The 13,887-nt window shown below is 44.8% G+C and overlaps 1 protein-coding gene across 1 annotated transcript in view; it reads right to left on the reverse strand.

Annotated features, from left to right (window-relative positions):
• Nucleotides 1–2,602: 2,602 nt before the first annotated feature.
• The window catches only part of Otulinl (OTU deubiquitinase with linear linkage specificity like), a 23,056-nt gene continuing 11,771 nt past the window's right edge, over nt 2,603–13,887 (reverse strand). The window contains exons 2-8 of the mRNA XM_021183541.2: nt 10,690–10,849; nt 10,573–10,604; nt 10,379–10,470; nt 8,542–8,691; nt 6,076–6,204; nt 4,313–4,582; nt 2,603–3,331 (exon numbers count right to left, since the gene is read on the reverse strand). Of these exons, the coding sequence (XP_021039200.1) occupies nt 3,158–3,331; nt 4,313–4,582; nt 6,076–6,204; nt 8,542–8,691; nt 10,379–10,470; nt 10,573–10,604; nt 10,690–10,849 (1,007 nt within the window). The 3' untranslated portion in view covers nt 2,603–3,157. The remainder of the gene's footprint in view (nt 3,332–4,312; nt 4,583–6,075; nt 6,205–8,541; nt 8,692–10,378; nt 10,471–10,572; nt 10,605–10,689; nt 10,850–13,887) is intronic.

The following is a 13,887-nucleotide window of genomic DNA, read 5'->3' on the forward strand; positions in this document are numbered from 1 at the left end:
CCCTTCACCTGTGTCTGCTTCAGCAAAACATCTTTATAACCTAACTGAGTCTCCAAAGAAACCACAAGTTTCTACCATACATCCCTCTCTGTTTAAAAATTGCCCTTTTCTCTAATATTAAAAGTCTACACACAATATTAGGTTGTTTAAATTTAGGAAGACAGTCACAAATACTGGTGTCTGTTCTAGATTCCTTTCTGTTGCTGTGGTTAAAAGTCAAAACAAAACAAAACAAATGAACAAACAAACGAAAAACACACCTACATCAAAAGCAGCTCAGGGGAGGACAGGGTTCATCTGGGTAATAATTCCAGGTGACAGAGTATCACTTCAGGGAAGTCCAGAGGTGGGAGCTTAAGAGAGCTACGTCACATCACATCCACAGTCAAGAGTGGAAAGGAACAAACGCACCTGCCACCTGCTCTATCTGCTCGATGGCTTTGTTCTCGTTTGCACATGTATTCCAGGGCCTGACCAAGGAAAAGTGTAGCCTACACTGGACTGGGGCTTCAGACACCAACTTCCGTCGACACAATTCCCCATAGACACGCCTGCAGGCCAACTCTTCTGGGTGATTCACCAACTGTCCCTTTTCGCATACAACTGGGGTTATAGATTGTGCCACGCTGAGAGTTGAAACTAACCAGCGCAGTGGGGATGCGGACAAATGGAAGCCCTCATCCTCTCTGATGGAAAACCAGAAGGGTGTCTAGGAACAGTATTTTGGGGAAGTCTTTGAAAGTTCCTCTCGGTGATAAAAGCATCATATAACCTGACAGTTCTACTTCTGCGCACAGACTTTGGAATGTTGAAAATAATGGACACGGGAAGTTACACATGGATGCTCACGGAAGCACTTAAAATAACAACCGAACAGCGGAAACAGCCCAACTGCCCGCCGGCTGCTGAGCAGAGGAGCAACATGCGCTATGTTCACACAACGGAGCTGTCAGCGGTGAAGCCCTGGCTCATATCCGTGCAAATACAATCCTTGAAATATGATTTGTGAAACCAGTCATGAAAAGCCACACTGAATGGTTCTCCCTACATAAAATATCCCGAATAGACGAATCTACATAGATAGTTCTATGCTTGCCAGAGGATAAGGGATATATATATATATATATATATATATATATATACATATATATACACATATATATGAATAATTATTTTTGGTTTTGTAAAATATGACCTAAAATTAATAGAAATCACTGTCAAAATCTTTATGAGTTCACTAAAGACTACTGAATTATACATTTCACAAAAATGCAAGCTACCACTAAAGCAAGCCATTCTTAAATCCCAATTCTTAAGAAAGAAGCAATATCTATAAAATAATAATTTTTATTACTAGCGCTGCCATTGGAAACAGAAACCTGGAAGAAAACATGGTTCACAGTTTCAGGGCATCCTTGAACATCTGTGGCATCGCCTTTTCAGCACCATGGACAGGTCCCGGGCACCAGCCATCCTCTTGGAACAGGCATGTGACTGGCTAACGGAAACCTGTTGAAGTTTTCCAAAAAATGATGATTTTATTATAGTTTTGTTCTTCTTAGAATTTCCACATGACATGGAAGCCCTGGCTGACTTACTATGTACATTTTGTGAGCACCTTCCTAGGAGACACAATATCCGCTATACTAGCTCATTCATGTATTTATTTAACAACTATATGCCAGGTGCCCACTTAAACAACCATCTTGTTTTCTCTAATTAGGATCATTTTCTCATCCAAAACTTTTTGAGTGATTGCATACACATGATAACATATGACAACTTACAGAATAACGTCATCACTTATCATCGGTGAAGTGTTTGCATTGCTGAATTCTTGAACAAGTCAATGGAAAACATGTTTCCTTCTGGAAATGTTCTGTGAGAGTAGAAATCCAGGCAAGTATCCTATTCTCAAGGCTCACGATTCATTCAACGGAAACCCTTTATAGCCAGATGAGATTCTTGAGCATGCTTCAGATCACACACTGAAAGGACCAGTTTATAAAGGACACGAACAGGATTGCCAGCTGCGCATGCAGTCCTGTATCTTCTGAGATTTGGTTTCTCTTCCATCTTTACAGGCTTTCATCACACCAGGGCCACCTGGAGACCAAGTGCATGGACTCCTGTTGTGGTGACCCCCAACCATAAAATTATTCCCTTGCTACTTCATAACTTTAATGTTGCTAATCTTAGGAATTGTAATAAACATCTGATACGTAGGATATCTGATAAGGGAACCCCCGAGGGGGTCCAGACCCACAGGTTGAGAACCACAGCTCTAGGAATACGGGTTTGAATTTAAGCCTGTATTTGTCATGTTTTGTTTAGGGGGCAAGGAGGTGACACAAATTCTCTTTAACCAATGTCTTCTGGGATTCTGGGGCAATGATGCAGACACATCTGTATCTGGAATTTTACTAAGCTAATCACAAGATGCTATTCATTAAATGGATGTGTAAATATAGATTAAATTAAAGCATAGCTTAATATTTTTATGGCAGCTCGAAAATTATAGTTGCCCAAATCCATACAATTTATCTTCTTTTATTTAAATAAATTGATTTAAGCTGGACAGATACAAGAATACCAAAAACTGTAGCGATATAAAGAAACTGTACAATATTACAAACCAGAGGCTGTTTGCAGTGTATGCACACATATGAATACATATATTTGTGTGTCTATATAAACAGATATGTACATAAACACACACAGTATTTTAACATTAATCAGGCTGTTCTGGATAATTAGTAAACAACAAAGACCCTCCCAGGAGGGTAATGCTTGTAAAACTTGGCCCTGTTTATTTATGATTGTTCCAAATCCACAGAGAGATTCTTACTGAAGAACATGAAGATCCGAGATAAAACAATCCCCACTGCTCAGGTTGTGTCCCTTCCAATTTTTTGTCCATACTAAGTTTCCCTTCGTCTTAAAGACCCAACCCAGAGGATCCCTCAATGGCAAAGTCGGTGCACAGAGGTGTGCTGCGTTGGAGAACCTCACTGAAACAGAAGGCAAACCACCCGTCTCTCTCCACCCGTCTCGAAGCCCTCCTTGGCTGAAGCACCACTGTGGGTCTTTTAGAAGTGATTTTCTGCACGTGTGCCCACTGTCTCTGAGAAGAACTGATGTCCAGTCCACAGCGGACTTAAAAGACAGGAATGTGGTACTGGTGGCCATTCTCAGTCAGCAGGGAGATCTCTGGCCACTCCCTGAGAGGTTCCTCGGGGTAGCAGACTGCAAAGTCTCTGGAGTTGAACTTGAACAGTCGGAACACTTTTATCTTTACTTGAAGAGAATACCCGAGTATAAACATGTCAATCTGGGGGAGAGATGAAGGCAACGTTATAGACAGGTATTTATTCGTTCCCACTGTGATGGCGCTAGCCGCACTTTATAAGATGACCCACTCTGTGTCAGGCTCACCCGGACAGCAAGTGAGCACAACTTAGGGACAAGTACCCACGGTGTGGAAGCAGGGTGGTACCATGACTAGCGAGAAGTCAGGAGAAAACTGTGCAGAAACAGAAAGGAACACTCAAGCCAGGAGCAGTGGCTCACAGCTGTAATCTAAGCTAAAGCAAGAGGAGGCCAGCCTGGGCGACAGAGTGAGTTCCAGATCAACCTTGGACTATAGAGTAAGACTTTATCTCAGAGGGGAAAAGAAAAGGAAAGGAGAAGGTAAGAGAGGGGGAAGGGGAGGGGGAAGGAAAAGGGAGAAGGGAAGTGAAGACAGAAAAAGAGGAGAAAGGAAAGGAAAAGAAAAAGATGAGAGGAGGGGAAGAAAGGAGAGTGGAGGGGAAGGGAAGAGAGGGGGAGGAGAAGAGGGGAAGAGAGGGGAGGGGAGGAGACTAGGAGGGAGGAGAGAGTGTTCACTATTAAGAACTGCATTTCTTTCCAACCAATTTATCTCTTGGTAAATATGTCATCCAATTCGCCACTTCTTTTGTACAGAAAACAGGCGTAAACAGAAGACTTGTGTCATTCTCTGATCTTAAAGCTGTTACTTTTCTCTGTGGCTGGTAAGCACATGCCTGCCAGCAACGATCTAACTTCCTGAGTGGCCTTTGTGGTCACAAGGCTCTATGAAGCAGCGTTCTCTGGTGCAAGGATCCTTGGACTCACAAGGACATGGCACCCAGAAAGGAGCCTTGTTATTTTTCTTTCACACATGGAAGGCCAGCAATTTTAGCTAGCCACCTCTGTGCAGGTGTTTTCATCAATGCTAAGCATATACCCTAAAGGCCATGGGTTCAAGTACTTCCGAGTCACCCTTGGATCACACACCACGAGTCCTACTCACCTGATCCAAACCACACGTGTCGCCTATGGAATTCAGGTGATTCATCATGAAGCTCAAAGGATCCGGCGATGACTCCCGGGAAAACAGGAGTCTGAAAAGGCTGGGGATAACCTTGTTGGTCTTCATTTGCTCATACGCTTCTGTGACCTGGTAGAGCATGAGGAACTTCAAAGCTTCATACAGTTTACACTCCAGGATGGCGTCGGAGAAGAGGCTGTTACACATGCTCCCTCTCTTGTGGTGATCTCTCATCCCACTAAACTCAGTCCACTACAAACACAGGGAGAAGTGTGAACTGAGACATGTGAACTGGGACGTGTGAAAACTGGGACGTGTGAACTGGGAAGTGTGAATTGGTAAGTGTAAACTGGGAAGTGTGAACTGGGAAGTGTGAACTGGGAAGTGTGAACTGGGACGTGTGAACTGGTAAGTGGGAACTGGGAAGTGTAAACTGGGAAGTGTGAACTGGGAAGTGGGAACTGGGACGTGTGAACTGGGAAGTGTAAACTGGGACGTGTGAATTGGTAAGTGTGAACTGGGAAGTGTGAATTGAGAAGGGCACACAGCAACATATGAACCACTTGTAAAGAACTAATCAAATAAGCCAAACAGGAGGGCAGGATTTTATACAGTTACATTTTCATGCCTGCATTTTGGGACTATTGCATTCTTTTTAATCATGAGTGCACCACAGTGGGCTGAATGTTCACCTGCCTCCTCAAACTTATAGGTCAAACATCTTAGTCCAGGGAGACAGCATTAGGAGGTGAGGCCTGTATTGGAGGAGGTATTGGCTTCTGTGGTTAGAGTCCTCACAAGTGGGACTGGTGGCCCTCTAAGAGGAAGCCCAGTGATTGCTGGTTCTCCTCCTGTTGTGTGATGACAAAACAAACAAAACCAAAAAGCTGTCCACCTGTCTATAAACTAGAAAGAGGACCATCACCGAATGTGACTGCCCGTTGGACTCCTGGTTTCAGACATCCAACCTTTATAGTTGCAAGAAATAATCATTGCTTGTTTAAGTCATCCAGTCTACAGCATCTCACAAGAGAAGCCCGAGTTACCAGCCTAATGCACAAATGCATATAATTATCTATATAAGAAATAAAATAAAGTCAGTTTCCTCAAAACACACCACTACTGTGTAAACTATCAAACATGTCGGTTCTCTAAAACTGCTTGGGGCCATCGGGTAGTCCAAGGAAGAACCATTAAGTAAGGGTGTGGCTGGCTCTCTGCAGAGCACGTATGTGGGTTAACTCACACCCTCGTGATAACCATCCAGGGTATAGACTACTCACAAGAAGAGAGCCATGGCTCAGAAAGGCATTTCCCCCAGTTAAGCCAGCCAGAGAGATATAAGCAAAACACATTTTCCATCACTCGGAGCCTGACTATTACCTATTTATACCCGCGTCAACCCCGCATGCGCAGGGGACATTGCTTGCAGGAGGGCATTTCTGAGGTCTGAACATTGTACCATATTGACAACAAAATTCCCTCACGGGTCAGGTTTCCAACAAAGCCACGGAAGCTTCTACCCGACAACTGGCAAATCCACCACAGAGCAAGCACACTGGCTCCGCCTTGCTACTTGGAGGAGAAAGCAAGCTTCCACCAGCAGGGGGCGCTCTGCACTGTTTCATTTCCCTAACGCACCGGATATGCCCCACATTACAGGGAACCCGCTGCAGTTGAGACTTGGATGCGTCTATCCCAGTAGGTGGGGGGTTTTCTTGTTTTGTGTTTCCCTAAACGCTCACCTGCAGTTTCAGTAACTCCACACATTTCCGTAACTTTCCAAACACATTGGAACCTGTGTACTTCTCAGGCCCGAAACTGTACTGCTGGATCCAGTTACAGCCTTGAGAAAAGAGTAGTTTTTCAGGCAGCTTGAAAAGGAAGTAGATGCCGACAAATGATTAGTGTCTCAGCACTTAGCACAGCACGATTTGGAATGCCTCGGCACATGGTCTTATCTCGTGGAGCAACCCTCGGAGAGACAACAATGTCAGTTAAGTAAAAAGCACGAGGCCATCTTTGCTTTAGATTTGTGGATTAAGTAATTTTTTTTTTTAAATTTTAGATTATATTCTAGAAAAGATGGAAACCTAGGATTCTGTCCAAAGAAGCAATCCTTTTGTATAAAATGCTGCATGCCCTTGGCATATTGCTTTAGAAAGTATGTAACTAAATGGTGTTAAGAAAGCAGGGCACACCAAGCAGCTGCTGTCTTAGCAGTGATGCTGTTGCCTTCCAGACCCGGCTGTCCCTCAAAGGCTGAGAAAGGACTTAGCCAGCATTTCCTATTCCTTTAGCCTCATTTCCACTATAAACGAGCAACTATACCATTCATTTCACAGAGTTCCAGGTCAAATTCTGGGAGGTGCAAAGATTAGACTTCGGTGTCTGTAAGAAGCAAGTCCACTCTGCACAGCTGGTACCTTACTGCACAGCTTCAGCGGCGGAACCCTGGGTTTGCTGTAACACTCTTTATTTGAGTTAACTAGAGGTAGGGTTAGCATACTACATATATTTCACAAGTATCTGCTATCAAATAGAATGACAGAGAACAAGTTTAAACAGAAGACACCAAGGAGACAGACCGTGAGGCCGTATACATGTGTGCTTCCTTTTTGTTGCTCTGCCATCTTAAATTGGGCATGCTGCCATCAAAACATAATTTAAGTTGTTAATCAAGACAATGTGACTGGGGCTGGACAGCTGTCTCAGTCATTAGGGTACGCGCTGCTGTTCCAGAGGACCAGGCTCAGTTCCCTGCACCCACACAGTGGCTCACAACAGTCTGTAACTCCAGTTCCAGGGGGACCCATCGCTCTTTTGTTGTCACATAGTGCATGTACATCCATGCAGGCAAAACACCCATATAATAAGATAAATAAAACAGAGAACACACTGCCATAACTGATTAAGAAAAATGATAAAAGAAGCCATAGACCAAGAGAAGCCATCAGCAAATCACATATCCAATGAAGCACTCATACTCAAGACATATACAGGATTTCCAAAACAGTAATCAGAAAATAATCCGAGAAAATAATATCCGAGATAGACAAAGGTCTCAAATGGGTAATTTTCCAAGACGATGATATGGATGGCAAATAGGTACACAAGAGATACTCAACATCTGTTCATTAAAAGCAAGTGAGGGCCGGCGAGATGGCTCAGGGAGCAATGGGGCTTGCTGTGCAAACCTGATGACCCAAGTTCAATCCTGGGAACCCATGCAGAGGTGGAAGAAAAGAACCAGGTCCGTGGACCTGTCCTCTGTCTTCCACATGCACTAAGGCATGGGCCCCTCCCCCACCCACACAAATAAATGGTAAGAAGCAAAATATATCTTTTAGAATGGTTACAAACAAATAAACCCAACAGTTCTAACTGCTGGTAACCAGGTGAGGTGACTATAACCCTTACACTATACTGGTGGAATGGCAAAAAAAAAAAAAAGGGTCAAGCAGGTTTAGAGATCAATGTGGCAGTTTCTCTAAAGTTAAGCACATACCTCCCACACAACCAGGAAGCTAGCTCCTGGGCATTTGCCTAGAAGAAACAGACAATATACCTATAAAATCCTGTGCTAGACTATCCTTAACAGCCCGATACATTGTTGCCAAGCACAGGAAACAATCTAGCTGCCCTTGGACTGAGAGTAAGCTGTGTTCTGCTCATATAAAGGACTATCATCTCAGAGCAGAGCGATGACTTCAGAACTCTGCCAGCAGCACGGGGAAGTGCGTGCCCACGCGCCCTGCTCTGGGAAGGAAACCATATTCAAGAGGCTGTGTAGAGGAGACCACTCATCTGACCATGGAGGCAGCAAACCCGTGGGCACAGAGACTGAATCAGGGATTGTGGGACCAGAGGTCTTGGGAGGACTGACCGCAGAGGTACACGAGAAAACCTCTGGTGTGGCAATTGTACGCTCTTTGCATTTGTTAGTAAACATTTATGTTAGAGTAAAAAGGTTCACGTTTCCATAAGTAAAAAGTCTTCCTTATGAAGGACTGACACTTCTCAGGAAATCTGAGAACATTGAAAATGGACAGAATTGGGAATGCCAGCATGCTGAGATGGCTTATCTGCAGTGACCTGGGAGAGGGAACCAGTTAAATGACCAAAGCTCCTCAACGTGGGACTCCTCTGAGCACAGAGCTAGCCAGACAGGACAACCCCGCTATGACCATGTTCCCAGTGGGGAGCTGTACCTTAACGATGTCTTTTTCCTTCATCCATGATGGGAAGGAGAGGCCTTGACTGAAGATCTGGAACAACACAGATCTGAGAGCATCGTAGTTATCTCTCTTGACTGCTCGAACACATTTAACATGGTGCCTCCAGAACAGTTCCTCATAGGCCTGTTAGCAAGAAGGATGCTTTGCATGAACGCCTACTGTGTGCCATGCTAGGGACAGCGAGCTCGGGGAGCTCTGGCTTTCAGTGTTCACACTGAAAAAAAAAATGTATCTCCAGTGCACTGTGGATCCCAAGACACTCGAGTAAGTGGAGCACTGTAATTACTGTATGTAGTTTTATTTTTTAAGAAAGCTTTTTGTTTTAATTTTTTTTCAAAATTTATTTTTAAATGATGTGTGTGTGTGTGTGTGTGTGTGTGTGTAGGAGGAAGGTTTTTACATGCATGTAAGTACCCACAGAGGCTTGAAAATGATGTTGGATACCCCGAAGCTGGATTTACAGGCAGCTAATTTTAAGCCTCTTTCTGACCTCGGGTCCTATGCATGAATTGCAAATACTGCTGAGTCATGTCTCCAGATCCTTATTTTATTAAGTTTCATTACTATTATCATCACCACCACCACCGCCATCATCATCACTAATGTGTGTGATGTGTATGTGTGTGTTGTGTGTGTGATATGTGTGATGTGTGTGTGTGTGTGATATGTGTGATGTGTGTGTGTGTGTGTGTGATATGTGTGATGTGTGTGTGTGTGATATGTGTGATGTGTGTGTGTGTGCAGGTCACACAAGCCAGTCCATATCCGGAAGTCAGAGAATAATTCTATTGAACTCAGGTCATTAGGCTTGTACAGCGGGTGCTTTCTTTACTCTCTGAGCCACTCCAATGGCTGTATGCATGCAATTCTACAGTGACGCTGCTGTGTATGGAGTCTACCTCTTGCTATTTTAGATGAACTCATCTTGGAAGACCAGGGCAGGTCATTTGGGACTGAGGATGAATACAACTTAAGCACAGCAAAAAAATCACAGACTTTGCAGACCACACCAGAGAGTATTTTGGACCCCCCTTCTTTTTGCCTGACACAGGAGTGGGCAGCACTGTTGGGGATATTTCCCAAGATTGGTCCAATAAATAGAACATTCTAAAACCCCTCAAATATTTATGCCAGGGTGTCTGACGCCTCCAGTTGAAGGGTCTCTACAGTACATGCGGAAGTTTAACAAGTCAGAGATCTAAATACCCTGCAGTACTCATGTCTTCTCAGTTTACAGGACTGACTGACTTCTATCCCCAGCACAACAAAGTCCAGGTTGAGGTCTGTCCTGTCATGCTCACCTCTCAGTTTAATTCAACAGCTTAGAGTCACCTGGGAAGGGAGACCTCTCTTGAGGGACTGACCACATTAGCCTGTCTTGTGGCATTGTCTGTGAGATGGTAATTATGAACGACTGATATGGAAGGGCTTAGCCCACTGTGGGCGGCACCGTTCCTAGGCAGGTTAGCTTGGGCCAGATCCTGAGAGCAAAGCCAGTCAGTAGTGTTCGTCCACGGTTTCTGCTTCAGACCCTGACCTGACTTCCCTCAGTGACAGGCTGTGACCTGGAAGTGTAAGCCAATGTAACCCTCTCCTCCACAGAGTCGCTTTTAGTCGGGCTACTTTTATCACAACGAGAGAAAAGCAAACTAGATCAAGCCCTAACATCCAACTGTTACTCAGCTTCCGGTTTAGCTGCAGCTTTTACTTACACCCTGGTTGGTACAGGTTGACCTTTGGGTTTGGGAAAGCAGAACTGAATGTAGCCTGCCTCGGACCGACCCTGTCTGCCTTCCCTAAGCACACACACCTTCCGCATCAGTCTGGCACGCGGGGCTTCTCCCTTCCACTCTCTTGCACAATAACTGAGTAAATCTACTTCTGCCTCCACGCTGAGGTTTCCTGGGTAAAATAAAATTAAAAGGCAGTCAGTTTCCCCATCCCCCCCCCCTTCTGGACCCTTCTCTGCCCTTAAAAGTAAGAAAACATGCACTAAGTTTTTACTTTTGAACTTTCTCTGTAGATAGCCGATCCACCTGAAAGACAAAGGGAACAATTAGATGAAAACTTTTCCGTATGACAAGGGTTGTCTTTGAAAAGGAAGACAACAGGGTGACCCACCATTTCAGCTGATGCCCTAAGTATAAATACAGGCTTCTGAAGTAGCTGAGGGTGGCTGACAGAAGAGAGAGCGCCGGCATCACAGAGGCCCTTGCTATTCTCCAGGCAGCACTAAGGACTTGGCTTGTAACAAGTATCCAGGAGTGAACTTGGTCACTTCCTACAAAACAAACAGACACGCATATCATGGTTATACATCTGCCTCAAGGGACATAGGACACATGGGTTAATTTTGCCACTGAGTGTCTAGTGTGGCTTTATATACACTTTTGTGTATGCATGTATGTGTATGTGCATGTTCATATGTTCACAGATGCATGTTTATATGGGATGCAAAGTTGTGTGTGTGTTTGTGTGTGTGTGTGTGTGTGAGAGAGAGAGAGAAAGAGAGAGAGAGAGAGAGAGAGAGAGAGTATGTGTGTCAGAGTACAATCGGTAGCACCATTCCTCAGGCAGCAGAGATGTAGCCTCTACCTTGTCTTAAACTTGCTTAGTAAGCTAGACTGGCTGGCCATCAAGCCCTAGAAATCCACTTGTCCTCTCTAATGCTGGGATTACAAACACACCCATCACACCCACACTTAGGAGGCAAATGCTAACAACTGAGATAACCCACCCACCAGGCCTACATATGTTTTTTTTTAAGATATTCAAACATAAATGCAAAAGTGGAATCATATAATTTCCACCACGACCACTGCTGCATACATCCTTCTCTAGAATATCCATGATTTATAATGTACATCAGAAGTATGGGCTTCAGAATCCTGAATTAGCATCCCGTTTCCAGGATGGAGCCTGTGAGAATGACAGCTGACTACTGTGATCTGAGCTAAGGGGACCCAGCAGGGAAGGGGGCGGAAGGAGTTTGCAGCGCAAGCGCAGTGCCGATAAGGACACGTGCTCGTTTCTTGGATCCATGCCAGGTGCTGACCCGCCCTTGTCTGCTGACCCTTGACCTATTATTGCTGCTTTGAAGCACGGTAGGTCGCAGCACCGCTTGTGTCACAGGCAAGGAAGTTAATCGGCAGAATCGTGGATACCACTTTCCACACCCGCTGCTTCAGATGCCCACCGTGATTCCCCGTCCCACCTGGCAAACGCGTAAGGGGCAGGGGAGATCCCAGGGTGGGTTTGCAGTTCTCTGCCGTATAAGAGATTCCCAGTCCCAGCCTGCCTGAGCATGTGACATGCTGAAAGTACAAATGAGGAAGAGGACTTCTGAACGGTGGCCAAAATCTCCTGGGGCTTGTTTTGAAATAATTTCTTCCACAGCAGACCACTGAGTAAAATTCCAGTGACCAACTGCAATAAAATTCTCATCGGCGTGGAACCTATGATTTCAGCATGTTTGGTCATCCAAATAGTTCATGTGTATTCATATTCCCAATAAAGAAAAAAATATTAACAAATATGGAAAAAATACTACTAGCAAACCCACCCAGCTTCCTAATTCACAGATAGGACAGCCAACTGCTCAGGCAGGTGGCTTCCAGAACTGCATGCCCCCCCCCCTTTGAATATTGGCTCTGCCATTTATTGGGCAACCCCCATTAGGTGGCTGCTTAATCTTTTCCTCTCTAACAGTTCTCTAATCTACAAAGCAAAGGTGATTATAGCAACCACAATGAAAACAGCAGCTAGTGTTTGCTGTGTGCTTAGTGAGAAAAACACCATGGCACTTCTCTGACATTTAAAGCCCCACGGCAGTTCTGTGCCTTCTGCACTGTGAAAGGAAAACCCGCACAAGTGTACATGAAGCCCTTGTTGTGTACCAGGGCCCATGTTTTATTGTCATCTTTTCTAGATTCAGAGATGAAGGCAGATGGAGGTTTCTGTGAGGACCCGGGGCTCCTCTGTGGCACTGTGAGGTTCACCGGCAAGAATGATATAATCCATGCAGAAGGATCCTAGCTACTTTGTTGCAGTGCAGACACAGTTCTACCCTGCTTTCCTACTCTTTTGACTTAGGAGCCCTGCTCCTACTGACAGTATCAGAGAACAGCTTGTGTAGACCCTAACTTGGCTATACAGCCACGTCTGCCTCATACAATGGTCACATGTTGTCTTCTAGAGTTCCATCCTACCCACCCCTGGGTTTTCAGATTAGCACCGGTAGTAACTAGAATTATAACTAAAAGAAAATGAATATTCAAAACCTTCTCTCAGGTGGAGACAGCACTGTGCAGGCATGAAAACTTGAGTTTGAATTTTCAGAACCCACATAAAAGCTGGGCACAGCCATAGGTGCCTGCAAGGCCAGCACTGGCAGAGGCAGGCAGATACCAGCAGCTTACCCGCTAGTCGGCCTAGCCAAAATAGTGAGCTTCGGAAAATAAAGAAGCAATCAGCAGAGGCAGACACCTGGCATCCTGTTTTGACCTATATATGTATGTTCAAAAGTTTGCACACACACACACTCACACATATGTACATACATGCACACTACTTTTTTCTAGTTCTAGATATATAGATCGCACTCAAAAAAGACAAAACAAGAAAACACCATAACAAGACCCTGCAAGTAAGTCTGGGATTATTTTGATGACCCACGACTTAGTCAAATATTGTTTCTCCAAGCACAGCTGAGAGAGGGTAACATTTTGGACATAAAAAATTTCAGAGGTGCTGGGCACTGGTGATACATGCCTTTAATTCCAGCACTGGGGAGGCAGAGGCAGGTGGATTTCTGAGTTCAAGGCTAGCCTGGTCTATAGAGCAAGTTCTAGAACAGGCAGGGCTACCAGAGAAACCCTGTCTTAACACACACACACACACCCCTAAAAAACAAAAACAAAAAAAAAACCAAACCAACCAACCAACCAACAAAAAAGTAAAAGACGTTGTTGTTTCAGAGGTTCTCTTCCCACCAAAGACAATGCTGCGATCAACAACTTCTATTCCTTGCCCTAGAAAGGGGCTCTGCCAGGTCATGAGTGGGACTCAGGAAAGCAGAGAAAGAGTGAGACAATTCTCTGCCTCCACAGACACAGCCTTCCCACATGCTGTGAGAATGAAGGGAGTGGGTAGCCCAAGCTCAGCAGAGACAGCTCTGGAAGTGTGGGAAATCAGCAGAGGCTGCAAAGAAAGAGGGCGCCAGGAATTGGAGATCTGATCCGCCTTCATGTCTGTCAAGACATGTCAAGACAGGCACGATAAAGCAAAATTCCCTTCTCATACTTTTGTCCTGGACTCTTG

This window comes from Mus caroli, chromosome 15, assembly GCF_900094665.2.
Source record: "Mus caroli chromosome 15, CAROLI_EIJ_v1.1, whole genome shotgun sequence".
Classification (NCBI taxonomy): Eukaryota; Metazoa; Chordata; class Mammalia; order Rodentia; family Muridae; genus Mus; species Mus caroli.